The sequence below is a fragment of the Conger conger genome, chromosome 4 (genome assembly GCF_963514075.1).
Source record: "Conger conger chromosome 4, fConCon1.1, whole genome shotgun sequence".
NCBI classification, from domain to species: Eukaryota; Metazoa; Chordata; class Actinopteri; order Anguilliformes; family Congridae; genus Conger; species Conger conger.
The window spans coordinates 2,548,417-2,564,051 of record NC_083763.1 but is presented as its reverse complement, the minus strand read 5'-3'; the positions used below and the strand labels follow the sequence as shown (position 1 = coordinate 2,564,051).

Sequence of the window (15,635 nt, the reverse complement as noted above, 5' to 3'; positions counted from 1 at the left end):
CCAGCTACGTGTAGCTCTGCACAGGACCTACAGACATCAGCTACGTGTAGCTCTGCACGGGACCTACAGACATCAGCTACGTGTAGCTCTGCACGGGACCTACAGACATCAGCTACGTGTAGCTCTGCACGGGACCTACAGACACCACCTACGTGTAGCTCTGCACAGGACCTGCAGACAGACTGAGCACTTAGCAACTGTAGCTTTAAAACTCCCTCCGTGCAGTACCATTCGCCTCCAGGTGAGGGTGCTAAAGAGGGAGACAAATAAAACTGACTTTCGCCAGGACTGCACGTGCAAACTAAACATTGCGTACCTGAAACTCTCATCCGCACATAAGAGACGAGGTTTAATCTCCAACTTAACCAAACGAGGGAGACCCGAGGCTGGAGAAAGACATTATTGAATAAAAAGGGAGGGAACTGTCAATATATATATATATTATTAAAGAAAGCTAAGGCAGACAATATGGGACCCCAGACAAAAGGGAGAGGAATGCCAGCATGCTTGTGTATTCAGAAAATTCACTGTTCAGCGTCAAACCCCTACGGGCCAAAAAGGGCCAATCAGAGAGCACAGACGCATCAGCTGACCCACGCGGCATGCGTTCCACGTCTTCAGACTCGACAACACAAACGGCTCTCCGGCCGCCATATTCTCCGCACACCAAAACCTTTCTAGGTGAAATCAAGCAGAATAATTTAGTCTTGTCGATTTCCCCGCTCTTTGGATGCTATGCACGGGGCCATCATCCGTTTGCCTGAACTGGAATAACTCTGCATCTCCACGGAAACACATCTGCCAATGGGACGCTTCGGGGACCTTTACAGACGAACGTGTATGCAGACAAATATATCCTGTGCAAGGGAGGCTTTGGTTTGAGAATAAACATAAAATGGAGCTTGGTTTACAAATGTACCAACGTGTGTGTCCGCTGTGCGTTTGTGCAGATAGTGCACTGTGCATGAGCACCGTGTACGTGTGTGTGTGCGTGTGTGTGTGTGTGTGTGTGCGTGTGTGCGTGTGTGCGGGCGGATAGTGCGCTGCGTGTGTGCGTGTGCGTGTGTGTGCGTGCGTGTGTGTGTGTGTGCATGTGTGCGCGTGTGCGTGCGTGTGTGCATGTGCGCTGCGTGTGTGCATGTGCGTGTGTGTGTGTGCGCTGCGTGTGTGTGTGCGTGTGCGTGTGTGTGTGCGTGCGTGTGCGTGCGTGCGTGCGTGTGAGCGTGTGCATGTGTGTGTGTGCGTGCGTCACGTTGGTTGTTTTCTCCTACACTCGGTCAGCACGCTGGGCTCTCACAGAAGTTCACACAGCGTGGAGCTGGGTCTGACTCACTCACCCTGCAGGTGGTTTCATACAGGAGCCTGTAAGAGTGGAGGTGGAGAGCGCATCAAAGCAGACCTGCGCCGTGAAACACACCAGGAGAGCAGCACAGAAAGAGCCACAGCCGGGAATCGAACCCACAGCGCTGCAGGGAGGATATCCATGCACGGGCACGACAGCCAGCCAGCCAGCCAGGGGCCATTCAGTTAAACACATTCACAGCATTTAGCACACACTGACGCAGAGCGATTTACAGTCTTTACAAGCAGTCCATTTCCACAGCGGGATATTCACCGGAGCAGTTCAGGTTACTCAAGAGTACCACGGCTGTGCCACAGCTCGGGAACGGAACCTGCAACCTCTCAGTTACAGTATCGAGTTCCCTGCCACAGTTAAATAAAATAAGCTGTTAAACCAATGAGGCACAGGGGCTGGATTCCCTCAGCTTAGGGGTGGTCCTGGAGAGCCACAGGGTGTGCTGGGGTCCCCAGCCCTGGTCCTGGAGAGCCACAGGGTGTGGTGGGGTCGCCCAGCCCTGGTCCTGGAGAGCCACAGGGTGTGCTGGGGTCCCCAGCCCTGGTCCTGGAGAGCCACAGGGTGTGGTGGGGTCCACCCGACCTGGTCTAGGAGAGCCACAAGGTGTGCTGGCTTTTGTTGTGACTTGACCAATTAAAGCAGTTAAACTCACCACACCTGGTTCTTGAGTCTAGAGTGGTTGTTTTATTTAAGGTAAAAACTAAAATCAGCACACCCTGCAGCTCTTCAAGAGCAGGATTGGCCTGCTGACCAAAACTAAAGGCTGTACACAATCACCAGTAATGCTGTGATATCAAATCCCCACATTAGTCTTACTTCATACAGTCCAACCCGCCGCCAGACACACGACCTGGCTCTAAGGCACGCTGCGGATTCTGACAGGGTCATGAACCCCGCACACACGCTGGAGAGGAGACCACACATCAGTCAGAGCCGCGTTCGCACAAAAGCATTTCCCAGCATGCACCGGCCTGCCGCCTCCACCTCAAAAAAAAAAACACCCCGAACCTCCTAACCGCCTGGAACGAGGCCCCCGATCAGCAACATCAGTCACGCACCAATTAAAATGAAGCACGCGCTCCACTCCAGAATGTCAGCGGTCCCTTCCAATAACGCCATCCCTCTCGCTGGGATTATAACGGCATTTTTTAAATGCACGGTTGCTTGGCAACTTTCCCCCATCTGGCCCGACAGGCACTCCATCCGCACTCGCTCAAGAAAGAGGAGCGGGAAGACAGCTCTGATCTCCCAGCTGATCCCACTCTCTCACTCTCTCACTCTCTCACTCTCTCGCTCTCTCGCTCTCTCACTCTCTCACTCTCTCACTCTCTCACTCTCTCACTCTCAGCACACAGATGCCATGGCAACACACAGGAGACTCGTGCTAGGGGTCCCTGTTCCGTAACAAAATGAAAATAAACTGAAAAAATGCCCACGACTCAAAGCATCGAAATGGCGATGAGAAAAAGGGACATTTCAGATCATAACACAGATCCACTCACACACTCACACACTCACACACACACACACACACACACACACACACTCACACACTCACAGGGAGTGTTGTGCTACAGAGTCTGAAAGCGATGGCATTTTTTCACAGGGGTTCACAGCGTTACGCATAAACAGAAGAGCTGGAAACAGGGGCCTTGGGAACAGAAAGGAAATGAAGACGTGGGCCAGCCCACTGTAAACACACGCAGACTCGTATAAGCACTCCAGCACCGATAATTCCTTAATTCTGCCCTCCTGCCCCGGGCAGAGAGCAGGGGGGAATGGCACAATATGCGCCCAGCACCGTCCAAACACCACACACACACACACACACACACACACACACACACACACACACACACACACACACACACACACACACACACACACACACACACACACACACACACACACACACACACACACACACACACACACACACACACACACCCCCCTCGCCACAGAGAGAAGGGTACATTACTCTACGCCAACGTCTTAATCAGATTCAAAATAAACTACTTTATGCTTTAGTGGGCCGTGGAGGAAGTGGATTGTGCCAGGGAGTCGGACGTGGACCACGATTAAAACATCACTTTACACTTTACCCACAAAGCACCTCACCGCACAAGTGTCAGGATACACTGCTTATCTGAAATGCAACAGCATACAACCGCACAGCCCGCGTTAACTCACGACGACGCCATCGATATCAACTCCCTTCACGACTGACCAGCCCACAGTACCCGATCTCGCTTCTACAGAAGCGCCGCATCACGCTTCCCAGGGTTCCAGGGGTATGGCATCGCCATGGAGACGCCCAGCCAATGAGAGAGGGAGATGGGACTTACCTGAACATGATGAACCCGATGGACTCCACTGCAGCCCTCCTCACATCATCGTTCACATCGCTCACCTGCGGAGAGGAAGAGGATCATCATCATCATCATCATCATCATCATCATCAGAAACAGAGAAGATGATCAGTGTCTGTTTCAGCGGATTCAGTAGCATGTGTGATCGCCCTAACATTCCCCAGGGATTCAGTAAGCGTTTGGGTCAGTTTTTACCAGCACCAAGAGTTCACACACTCAGATCTGTCTGAGGTGCTTACTGTCCTGTTGCTGTTCTTGCATGATGCCAAATAAATAAAAGGTCTGAGAAACTTTGAGGAAATGCACAAACCAAAACCTGGAGCTACCACAGTTCACACAACAGCACAGCCACACAGACAGAAGCCAAGGACTTAAACAGTTCTGAATACCAGTAAAATATAATCAATGAGCACTGATCACCTGTTCTCATGTCTCCAGGACACGCAACACATTTCTCGAACGTCACTCAAGACCCAGATCATTTTTCCGTATTAAATCTCCTTAATTGGGCCATGGGCATGTGTACAGTCAGTGTGACAAGGCCTTGTTTACGCCAGCCGTGTGCCTTACTCTGGTGAGTGGATGCTGCCACCTACTGGGAGACAGTGGAATAGCACAGAGGCTGTGTGAAAGACGGACACTGTTTCCCAGCGTTAGAGGTCATCTAAGTCCCTGTAGATAAGAGTGGGCTCTGTGGCAGTGGGCGGGGCCAGTAGCAGTGGGCGGGGCTCTGAGGCCGTGGGCGGGGCCAGTAGCAGTGGGCGGGGCTCTGAGGCCGTGGGCGGGGCCAGTAGCAGTGGGCGGGGCTCTGAGGCCGTGGGCGGGGCCGTGGGCGGGGCGTAGGGATACTCACCGCCACGTGCAGCAGGCGCCGGATGGCCTTGTTGTTCCCAGAGCCGCAGTACGCCATGCCCACCGTGTACATCCCCGACCGCCGCAGGATGGGGTCCTGGAGCGGCCAAAACAAGCGTTAAAACAAACACACACACCCACGGGAATCACATCAAATACTCCTCTGCAGCAAACCCTGAAACTAAATACCCATTTATACTAAATCAAGGGGGAGGGGCCAGGGCAGGCTGTTGGAGGGGCCAGGGCAGGCTGTGGGAGGGGCCAGGGCAGGCTGTGGGAGGGGCCAGGGCAGGCTGTGGGAGGGGCCAGGGCAGGCTGTGGGAGGGGCCAGGGCAGGCTGTGGGAGGGGCAGGGCAGGCTGTGGGAGGGGCCAGGGCAGGCTGTGGGAGGGGCCAGGGCAGGCTGTGGGAGGGGCCAGGGCAGGCTGTGGGAGGGGCCAGGGCAGGCTGTGGGAGGGGCCAGGGCAGGCTGTGGGAGGGGTCAGGGCAGGCTGGGGGAGGGGCCAGGGCAGGCTGGGGGAGGGGCCAGGGCAGGCTGTGGGAGGGGCCAGGGCAGGCTGTGGGAGGGGCCAGGGCAGGCTGTGGGAGGGGCCAGGGCAGGGTGCGGGAGGGCCAGGGCAGGCTGCTCGTACCTTGTCCCGGCAGAGGCTCTCGATGAGGGTGTCGGCCTCCTCCATGCGGCCGTACATCACCAGGGCGATGCCCACCGCCAGGCCGCGCAGGATCTTCTCGTGCTGCGTCTCCTGGGCGTACCCCACCATGTCCTCGATGGCCTGGGCCGACTTGGAGCCCAGCATCACCAGCCCCAGGGCCAGCCCCGCCGCCTCGCCTGCAGGGCGCAGGAGCATGATCAAACGCCAGGTACGGACACACGGACACACGGACACACGGACACACGGACACACGGACACACGGACACACGGACACACAGACACACAGACACACAGAGCCAGCCCCACAGCCTCGTCTGCAGGGCACAGGAGCATGATCAAACGCCAGGTACAGACACACAGACACACAGACACACAGACACCCAGACACCCAGACACCCAGACACCCAGACACCCAGAGCCAGCCCCGCAGCCTCGTCTGCAGGGCACAGACGGGTGAACGGCAGGGAAACACAGCCAGCACACGCACGCACACACACACACACACACAGGTGAGGGGTGCAGGTGTGGACGGCGTGTGGTACCTGTGACAGCATCGTCCTGGTACAGGTTGGACTTGAGCAGGTCGTAGACGTCCTGCCGCGCGGTGCCCAAAGCAGCCAGCCCCAAACCCAGCGCCCCACCATGCCGCACGATCTGTGGGGAAAACAACACATTTAACCTCACTCGCTCACTCGCTCGCTCGCTCACTCGCTCTCTCACTCGCTCTCTCACTCCGCTCACTCGCTCACTCGCTCGCTCACCTCACTCACCTCACACACCACACACTCACACACTCACACACTCACACACTCACACACTCACACACTCACACACTCACACACTCACACACTCACACACTCACACAGCACAACATTTAGCTACTGCCTCAACATTGGCACCTCACAAACACAGCACAACGTTTAGCTACTGCCACAACACTGGTACTAGGATTACAAATATGGCGGCTCCCTATTATTGCTGACATGGGGCAGTATCTCGTGAGCTGCTCTGCTCACAATACTGACATTCAGACCCCTTATCACTAGTCTGTGCTGCTCTGCTCACAATACTGACATTCCTGCAGCTGCAGACCCCTTACCACCAGTCTGTGGACATTGCCAAGGCTGCCAAATATAAGCACTCACACAGGCAGTCTCACACACACAGTGTCACACACACACAGTCTCACACACACTCACGTCATTGCTGGCGTTTTTGAGCTGGCTGAGCAGGTAGTCGATGATGTCACCGCCGTGATTGGCGTGGATGAGACCCAGCGCGTACAGACCCCCTCCCTCCTGGTAGGCCGACCCAGGTGAGGTGTCTTTGGGCAGGTATGTGGCCATCAACTGCAGGGCCTCTTTCTCATGGCCCTGATTAAACAAAACACAAACTTTACACACAGTCCACCCCCTAAACGCACACAGTCCACCCCCTAAACGCACACAGTCCACCCCCTAAACACACACAGTCCACCCCCTAAACACACACAAACACACAGTCCTCCCCCTAAACACACAGACACACACAGCCCACCCCCCTAAACGCACACAGCCCACCCCCTAAACACACAGACACACACAGTCCACCCCCTAAACACACACAGACACACACAGACACAGACACACACACACACACACACACACACACACACACACACACACACACACACACACACACACAGTCCACCCCCTAAACACACACACACACACACACACACACACACACACACACACACACACACACACACACACACACACACACACACACACACACACACACACACACACACACACACACACACACACTAAACAGAGCTCATCTTGCCTTGTGAATGACTCCCAGACTCGCAGTGGCAGTGAACTTGGCCCAGTTTGTCGCTCTGGCTAACCACTCCAAATTCTCTCTGCACAGAGAAAGAGGGCATTACAGCCAACACTGCGTCTCATCGCATAACCACAGAAAAACAACCAATAGGTGTGCATTTAGATGAAACGCTATCTTCACACTCCGCCCCCCAGGGCCGCAGGCCCCCCCGGGGGAGACTCCGCGGCGGGTAAGGCTCGCTCGTACCTGAGGAACTGGTCGCTGGTGGTCCCCGTGTGCATGAAGGAGTTGGCGATGACGGTCGCCGTGTGGCATACGGAGTTTCGCACCGCGTCCTGCGGAAAGGGGTTTGGAAAGAGCACCGCGTCACTCGAGGTCATTCCTCACTGGCGGAGCGCAATGCACAGAGAAGGGCAACCAGACTGATTCCCAGTATAAAACATAAACGTTATGAGGACAAGACTTATGACGCTTAATCTCTTCCAAGCGTCGTGAAAGGAGCCTGAGGGGTTTGACGGTTAATTCAGCATTGCCCCTACGCAGCTAATGGCCCCATGACTTCACCCTTCACTGTCCCGTTATGATCTGGCTCATAAAACGGGACAGTGATCACCACAAGGCGACATTTACTCTTTTAATGTTTAACGCTTTCAGTCCCAAGAGTGCCATACACTTTCAACGAACGAATCAAAATGACTGCTATACTACTGTTTGGAGCCCCTATTAAAACCTGACTAACTTTTCTGAGCCAAAGCCAAAACCCCCTGGGATTCGGGTGGAGCCATTCCATATTGGGCTTGGGACTGAAAGGGTTAACGCTGCCAACCAATGAAATGTAATGAATTCAGCCAATGCAGGGAGGCGAGCGGACGCAGCCTCAGGTAGCTCACCTTTGTGTTCTTGAGGATCATTAGGTCTGTGTTGTTGTTTCTGATGAGGAACTGGAGGTGCAGTTCTATGGCCATTTCCCCGCTAAGGATCATGATCATCTTTGAGTTCTGGTCTTTCGGTTCCTCTTTCTACAGGGAAGACGAGAACGGCAAACAGTTTAGCAAACAGAAGATCTATTAGAAAATATCACAGTAAATACCCGGCTGGATATCATGCGCCATTTTAAAAACTATTCACATACATACATATACATATACATATATATATATATATATATTTTTAAATAAAATAATATTAGCCGTTATTTACAACTCTAGTTTGGCAGCATTCAAACGTTAAAACTGAGACGGTGTTTGAAGAGAATGGACTCTTCTGTTGAAGCTGGCTGCAGAGACAAGGTAGTTTGATCGGTATGTAGTCAGATTTGAGAATGAGTTCACAGATTTATCCTGCTTTTGAGAGACAGGTGCTCAAAGCAAGGAAAGGGAATACAAACCAAGAATAGCTTACTGTATAACACATATTTATATTTTCCCCCAAAGCAAGGGGGCACATCAGGCTCTTGGGGCAAATGGGGGCACGTGCTCAGGGACCCAGAGCCCCTCACCCCACAGGCGTCAGCCAGAGAGGATTGTGGGAAACAGACTCACCACTTCTGCAGGCTTCCCTGTTGGAGAGCTGGCAGCTTTGTCATCCGTTTCCATGGCGTCGCTAAAATGAAAAAGACGCCAACATTTTAAAAAATCGAGTCGCTCACACGGATGCACGCACGCACGCACACACCTTTAGCACCCAGTGACATTCAGGGTCTAAAACCAGAGATATTTAGGGACTGGAAATATAGACATAGCCCTTAACCCCACATTGCTCCAGGTGGAACATTGTCCCCTGCTTGGTCTAATCAACTGTAAGTCACTTCGGAAAAAAGCATGAGCAAAATAACACTTATTATTATACTCATTATTATTATTATTATTACTATATTCATTATTATTATTTGATTCATTATTATCATTATTCTTATTATATTTCTTACTATATTCATTATCATTATTATAATAGTAATTATTATTATGATTATGATTATGATGGCCCACCTGTCCTTGTCCGGTGTGGGCACGGTGCCGGTGTTGGTGGACCCGGGGACCGTGGGCATGGGGCTGCCCACCGTCCGCAGGTTCTGGATGACGGAGCTCAGGAACTGCTGGCTGGCGCTCTGGTACAGGTCGAAGCAGATCTGATAGGCCATGAGCAGATTGCCCTCCTTCATCAGCTTCTCCAGGATGTCGCTGACCGCCTGGGGGTCGTCCAGGAAGATCAGACACTGCGCAGGACAGGGAGAGAGAGAGGGAGGGAGGGAGGGAGGGAGGGAGGGAGGGGGAGGGCGTCAGTGTCTACGTTCACAGCCCCGAACGGCCAAGCCCAGGTGAGACATGTTTAGAGCCAGGAGACGCCCCACTGCAGAGCGGGGAAATCAGGGCTCTGCCACGCCGAGCCTGGAGAGACGCAGGGTGTGCTGGGGTCCCCAGCCCTGGTCCCGGAGAGACGCAGGGTGCGCCGGGGTCCCCAGCCCTGGTCCCGGAGAGACGCAGGGTGTGCCGGGGTCCCCAGCCCTGGTCCCGGAGAGACGCAGGGTGTGCCGGGGTCCCCAGCCCTGGTCCCGGAGAGACGCAGGGTGTGCTGGGGTCCCCAGCCCTGGTCCCGGAGAGACGCAGGGTCTGCTGGTTCACGCTGATGACTCAACATTTAACCAATCAATTAAAGCAGTCATTTGCACACTAAACCCACCTCACCTGGTTTCTAGGGTCAGAATAGTGTCACACCTCCCTGGGTTCCATTGTAAAGGTTCAGCGGGCCGCAGTGCCTGCAGGTATTTGGTCCTACCGTGCGCTACATCACCAGATTTCTCCAATTAGTACCCAATACCCGCAGGGAGTGGAGTGGAGTACCGTTGCACCAGCAGGTCTAATTTCATTCAACGTCAGAGCGAAAGGTTGAAGCGCTGCAGCTTCCTGAAACGCCGGGACGCCGTACCTGGCAGACGTTGATGAAGTCGGGCTTCTCCAGGTTCATGTACAGCTTGACCAGCACCCGCAGGACCTCGTTCCTGAACTGCTTGTTCTGCATGAGCGACATGCACACCTTCAGGCTGTAGGCCAGCAGCCCGCCAACGTCATTCTGCACAGGAGGAGAGCACAGAGCAGGCCACCATCAGTCTAATCACGTTATCTCACACCTTCAAGGGCTATAGGGTTAGAGAGAGAGAGAGAGAGAGAGAGAGAGAGAGAGAGAGAGAGAGAGAGAGAGAGAGAGAGAGAGAGAGAGAGACCGACAGAGAGAGAGAGACCGACAGAGAGAGAGAGACCGACAGAGAGAGAGAGACCGACAGAGAGAGAGAGAGACCGACAGAGAGAGAGAGAGAGAGACCGACAGAGAGAGAGAGACCGACAGAGAGAGAGAGAGACCGACAGAGAGAGAGAGAGACCGACAGAGAGAGAGAGAGAGAGACCGACAGAGAGAGAGAGAGACCGAGACCGAGAGAGAGAGAGAGAGAGACTGACAAAGACAGAGAGAGACAGACAGAGAGACACAGACACAGACTCTGCAGCCCCAAGAGACGGGCGTTTATGGAGCGGACGGTTGAGCGAGAGCTTACAGACTCCAGGATGGTCTTCTCGAAGACGTCCAGGCGCCGCGTCTCCAAGGCGATGCCGATGGCCTGCTTGTACTTGTGGTCGCCCAGGCAACGCAGGAACATCTTGTTGACGATGCCCTCCAGACGGGGGTCGATGCTGCGGCCCTCCTCGCCCTCCTGCAGCTCCGCGTTCTCCACGCGCTGCTTGGTGTAGTGGTCGATGCATTTCGCTGCCGACGGAAAGCGTTTGAGTCACGCCGCTGCCCAATCAGACACTGAACGTTCATGCGTACAAATACCCTCCCATCGATTACACTACTGAATGTTCATGCATCGGAACCTAAGATTTGGATGTTATTACTTATCTGAATTCGTATTGCGGTCTGTTTTTTTAATGTTGTATTGTGACTATGTGCTGATATTTTTGCCAGGACTTTGAAACAGAGATTCGTGATCAATTCGCAAAAGAGAGCAAACTTCTCCTTGTGTGCAAACACAGCTCTACTGTGTTTGAAGACTCCCGATCGCGGGGAACACGCATTACACGTACACTTCCAGACCGGTCCTTTCCCACTCACCGATTATGGTCTCTACATACTCGGAGTCATCGGCCACATTGAACAGGTCCCCGGCACCCAGAGCGTAATTCAAAGACTCTTCAAACGCGCCCAGGTGGTAGAAGACTTTGGAGGCCACCAGCGCCGCAAACTCCCGGCTACGGAAAGTCTCATCTTCGTATAGGACTTCACTAGAGGGAGCAAACGATTGATTATTAAACAAATGATTATCAAATTTAGTGTGTCAGTAATATAAAAAAATAAAAAAAGTATGTTATAGGAATTTACCAGACACACTTAGACAATGTTCTTGACATGTTTTTATCGGCTTTAATGTGAATGTTTTTACAATTTCTTAATTTTTCCTCGAATAATAAAAACAGTAAGAGTTCACTTACATTTTATCAACCGACTCTGAAATCTCAGCCCAGAAGTCATTGACGATGGAGTTCAGCTTATGTAGCGCAAATTCCTACAGCAAAAGGGAGATGCATTCGGTAATTAGGACATCTCATTAGAAAATAACAGATACATTTCGTAAATGTAACCAACATAGTTAAGGTCATCGACTCCTTGGATGGAATGATTTGAATTTAGGTATTTAACAGACACTTATCGAGCGCGATTTAACAGTGGATTTAGCACAGGATTATTTGTAGACAATACCCTTATACAACAATATATTTCCTGAGCAATTTCATTTAAGTTTCTTGCTCAAGACTAATCGGCAGTGTTTGGGAATCGAACCCACAATTTCGCTTAAAAGCGACGTTCCCTGAACGTCAATCTACACAACACCGACCCAATCGAAAACAAAGACTCCCAGGAAATGCGTTCACCTTAAGCTGAGGCTCTTCTTCGTCCAAAAGGGAAATTATCCCAGCTGTAAAACAAGAAAAGTATGATTGCTTTACGGCTGTTGGTGCAACCGAAACACAGATTTCGCAGTTAACTTACAGTAAACTCGATAGCAGGGACCTCACTAGCTTTAGCGAGCAACGTACCCAGCCATGTAAACAGCACCTGAACACCATGACTTGCATTTAGCTAAAGCATGTTGCGAGTACCAAAATGTATGATACTTTCACTAAACAAAGACATGTTGACGTGCATGCAACGTATATCACTTATGCTAATAACTTGGGCGCCCAACTATCAAAATGTACAAGTTGTAACCGTAAAATAGGCGGTTATAGAAGGTAAAAGGATGTGTGCTGCGCTCAAGTTCGTTGAGGTTGGATGCAAAGACAGTAGGCAAACATGCTAGCTAGCGAAACATATTGGCGATAGCTACGACAAATGACTGGCGATAATAGCTTTCCAACAAATAAGCGAACTCAACGTTAAACGGATATTTTATTTGAAAGTTGTCAAATGACGTGAAATAAACATAACTTGTGCTGAGCTTAGCTAGCCAGTGACAATCATTAGCTAACCAGCTAGCTAACGTCAGGGCAGTGTAAAAAATGACAGGCTAGCTAGGTCAAAGAGATTTCACATGCTAACGGTGTATTGGCATTCATTTAGCCGATTACTCTTTCTAAGCCTAACTAGCTAAATGGGCAAAAAACTAACAATTCGCGGACTCCAACCGGCTAACGTTACATTGCTAATAATTCTCTGTGACTCAGCTAAATCAACCGGTTCGCCTATTTCTTAATCACTCCACACTTACCCGCAGAAGTGATCATTTTTAGATACAGTTCAACTCCTCTCGATTCCACGCAACCACCACACGCGCCAAACGTGTTTCCTAGCAATAAATGCAAAAAACAATCCTTTCAAATGAGATTCTGTGGTCTCACCAACACTATAACGCGGCACCTCAATTCCAGGGTCTACCTATTTTTTTTGTTTCACAAAGAAAGCCCCTGGCGTCTAGGGCCCTTTCAATGAGTGAGGTCTGTCCACGCTGCGCCTGATTTATTTCTTCAAAAGACTTGTTCAAATAATTACTATAGTCGGCGTTTGTCATGACAAAAACCTAAATATTTTATTTACAATGAAATTATGTACCAGATATAATCATTATATAACGCAAATTAAAAATCTGCCACATGTTCCAATCAGGCATGGTTGTTATTCCCCACACATCCAAGTGAACCGTTTGAGTGCAGACGCCTTCATTTTCAACAGTGTCCTGTCGATGCTGGCTCCTTCCCTGAGACTAATGGAATGTATCTTTCATTGTTTCATTTTCCTTTTCTTTCTTGTTGCTCTCCTCTTTATATTTTGCCCACTGGTTGTTCTGTATTACACTAAACTGTTCATTAAATTAATTTAAAACTATTTAAGCATTTTTATTACGCATTTAGGTCAAAGAGAGGGGCCTGCCCTCCATGAAACTATGCAGCGCAGTTGCAGTTTTCATACAGCGAAGAAACATTACTAGATTTAATTGAAAAAAAGCTGCAGTTTTAATATAAACCATTAATTTATATAACTGAATAGTTGTAGCCCACTGCATTAGTGTTGCATTTGAAATGCATTCCACCTGTAGTTATTTGTGACTATAGCTATAGTTGGCTGATTCATGAACTCTTACTGTAGTTTGACGTAGCCGACTTCACATTTTACCTTCATAGAAAATGTAGTTTAAAACAAATTTTTTAGTCGGGATTTTTTTGAATACGGGTGATTCTGTTGCAAACCTGCTGAGAAAATGTCAAAAATTGTCTTTCATTTGTCAACATCGTACCACTATTCTACAAATTTGAGAGCTAAATGATTTTGAATTTTTTTAAATAAATCTGCTTTTTAAAACAGATTAAAAAATAATTAATGTCTGTGGTGTTACTTTGACTAATGGTACAATATTCTATGCTACAATATTAGGTCATATGATAATTCTGTTCCCTGAAGTGCAATTTATAGTAGTATGCTGTATAAACACTTACGATCTCTTACGATCCTCCAGTACTTAAGATTGTCTTAATTGCGGCGATTCAGTCCCAGCTGCATTATTCTAAATATGATACGATGCAAAAATACTTTATTGTCTGATTAAACAGAAATGTATCTTGTTCACAGCACAGTTTCACACACTGTAGATAAAGATGAAAGACAGATACAGCCACACGAAACATACAGATATGACTGAACATTCACATACATATCACCCCCGATTAAACCCCTCGCCATCAGATATAAATGGCATTGTTGGCCCTGACATTCAGCATTCAAATGGATTGAATGGAAACTTGAATCTTATTACTGTTACTGTTTACTTTGTACTTTTGCACTACCACCATTGCACACAATCTACCATAGCACCTTATCATGGTCAGTATATCACAGGGCCAGTCCCTACTAGGCCTTTGTAATCACTTCACATGCGCTTTATTTCTTACTTTTCTGTGAGTGATTTTGATCTTTATGTGTGTGAGATGTGTGTATATGTGTGTATGTATAAGCTACTGGACGCCTAAAATTTCCCTCGGGATGAATAAAGTATCTATCTATCTATCTTATGTGTCTGTATTGTTGGCACTGTGTGTATCACTTCCTTCATGGCATAAGCTGAACCTCCATGAAGAAGAGCTGTTACCAGTGATATTATCTTTTTTTGGGTAGTGTGGACGCCTAAATATAGACTTACACCAAAATGTGTAAGTCCCGACTACTGAGGTCAAGATGTCTCCTCTGACAATGGAAATTATTGTTAGGCTGTGCAGTTTGATATGAAGGGAAAGGAATTGGGTCAGTAAGACATTTAACTGCATTAAACTACTGCACAAATGACACCATCTCCAAAAGGTGCGCACACATTGGCCACAGTTTGCATCAATGTGTGCATGTTTTTACATCAGTTTTGTTCTTATGAATCAATAAATCAACCAAATTTGATGGGGAAAGTGGTGTAACCATATTCTCTCAAGTACTTTTTAAAGCTTTTTAATTTGCATTGCACATGGTCACATTGTCTGATGATAACCCCATGGATACTGTGACTGTGTTGTGTAGTCGGGGCAGTTGTTGTTGTTCCCATGTTTCTAATTGGGGTGATCAGTCAGATGGATGGATGTAATGGGAGGTAAGAGCAGCCGTATAGCAGTTGGAGGGTTGCTGGTTTGATTCCCCTGTAGCTGTCCTTGACATGTGGCAAGACACCTGACCTAGTGTGTGTGTGTGTGTGTATGTGTGTGTGTGTGTGTGTGTGTGGAAGGGGTGAATGAGAGGCATTAATTCAACGCTTTGGATAAAAACACAATATAAATGTAGTCCATTTACCATGTGTATATAAGGGGTCAGGTATCATGTCTTGAATTAGCATTGTTGGGTTTTAATAGTGTTTTTTTCTATTGCTGTGCTTCCCAATTAAAATTCAGAATTGAACTGAAATGAAGATTTCATTTGGGATAGGTTTTTTTTGGTGTTTTAGACTTCATTTCATTCACAGAAAAAATATTCAGTTTTCATTTTACTTAATAATATAATACATTTGAATTATATAGCGCCTTTCATGCAACAAGTGGCAGCCCAAAGTGCTGACAAA

General features: G+C 49.3%; 1 protein-coding gene across 1 annotated transcript in view; it reads right to left on the bottom strand.

Moving 5' to 3' along the window:
• The window catches only part of psmd1 (proteasome 26S subunit, non-ATPase 1), a 48,457-nt gene extending 35,443 nt beyond the window's left edge, over nt 1-13,014 (bottom strand). Inside the window, exons 1-16 of the mRNA XM_061239262.1 lie at nt 12,816-13,014; nt 11,980-12,023; nt 11,539-11,612; nt 11,162-11,331; nt 10,605-10,813; nt 9,983-10,126; nt 9,046-9,272; nt 8,599-8,659; nt 7,948-8,076; nt 7,304-7,392; nt 7,058-7,136; nt 6,430-6,603; nt 5,773-5,884; nt 5,210-5,406; nt 4,580-4,675; nt 3,703-3,767 (exon numbers count right to left, since the gene is read on the bottom strand). Coding sequence (XP_061095246.1) covers nt 3,703-3,767; nt 4,580-4,675; nt 5,210-5,406; nt 5,773-5,884; nt 6,430-6,603; nt 7,058-7,136; nt 7,304-7,392; nt 7,948-8,076; nt 8,599-8,659; nt 9,046-9,272; nt 9,983-10,126; nt 10,605-10,813; nt 11,162-11,331; nt 11,539-11,612; nt 11,980-12,023; nt 12,816-12,831 — 1,886 coding nt within the window. The 5' untranslated portion in view covers nt 12,832-13,014. The remainder of the gene's footprint in view (nt 1-3,702; nt 3,768-4,579; nt 4,676-5,209; nt 5,407-5,772; nt 5,885-6,429; nt 6,604-7,057; nt 7,137-7,303; nt 7,393-7,947; nt 8,077-8,598; nt 8,660-9,045; nt 9,273-9,982; nt 10,127-10,604; nt 10,814-11,161; nt 11,332-11,538; nt 11,613-11,979; nt 12,024-12,815) is intronic.
• Nucleotides 13,015-15,635: the final 2,621 nt, after the last annotated feature.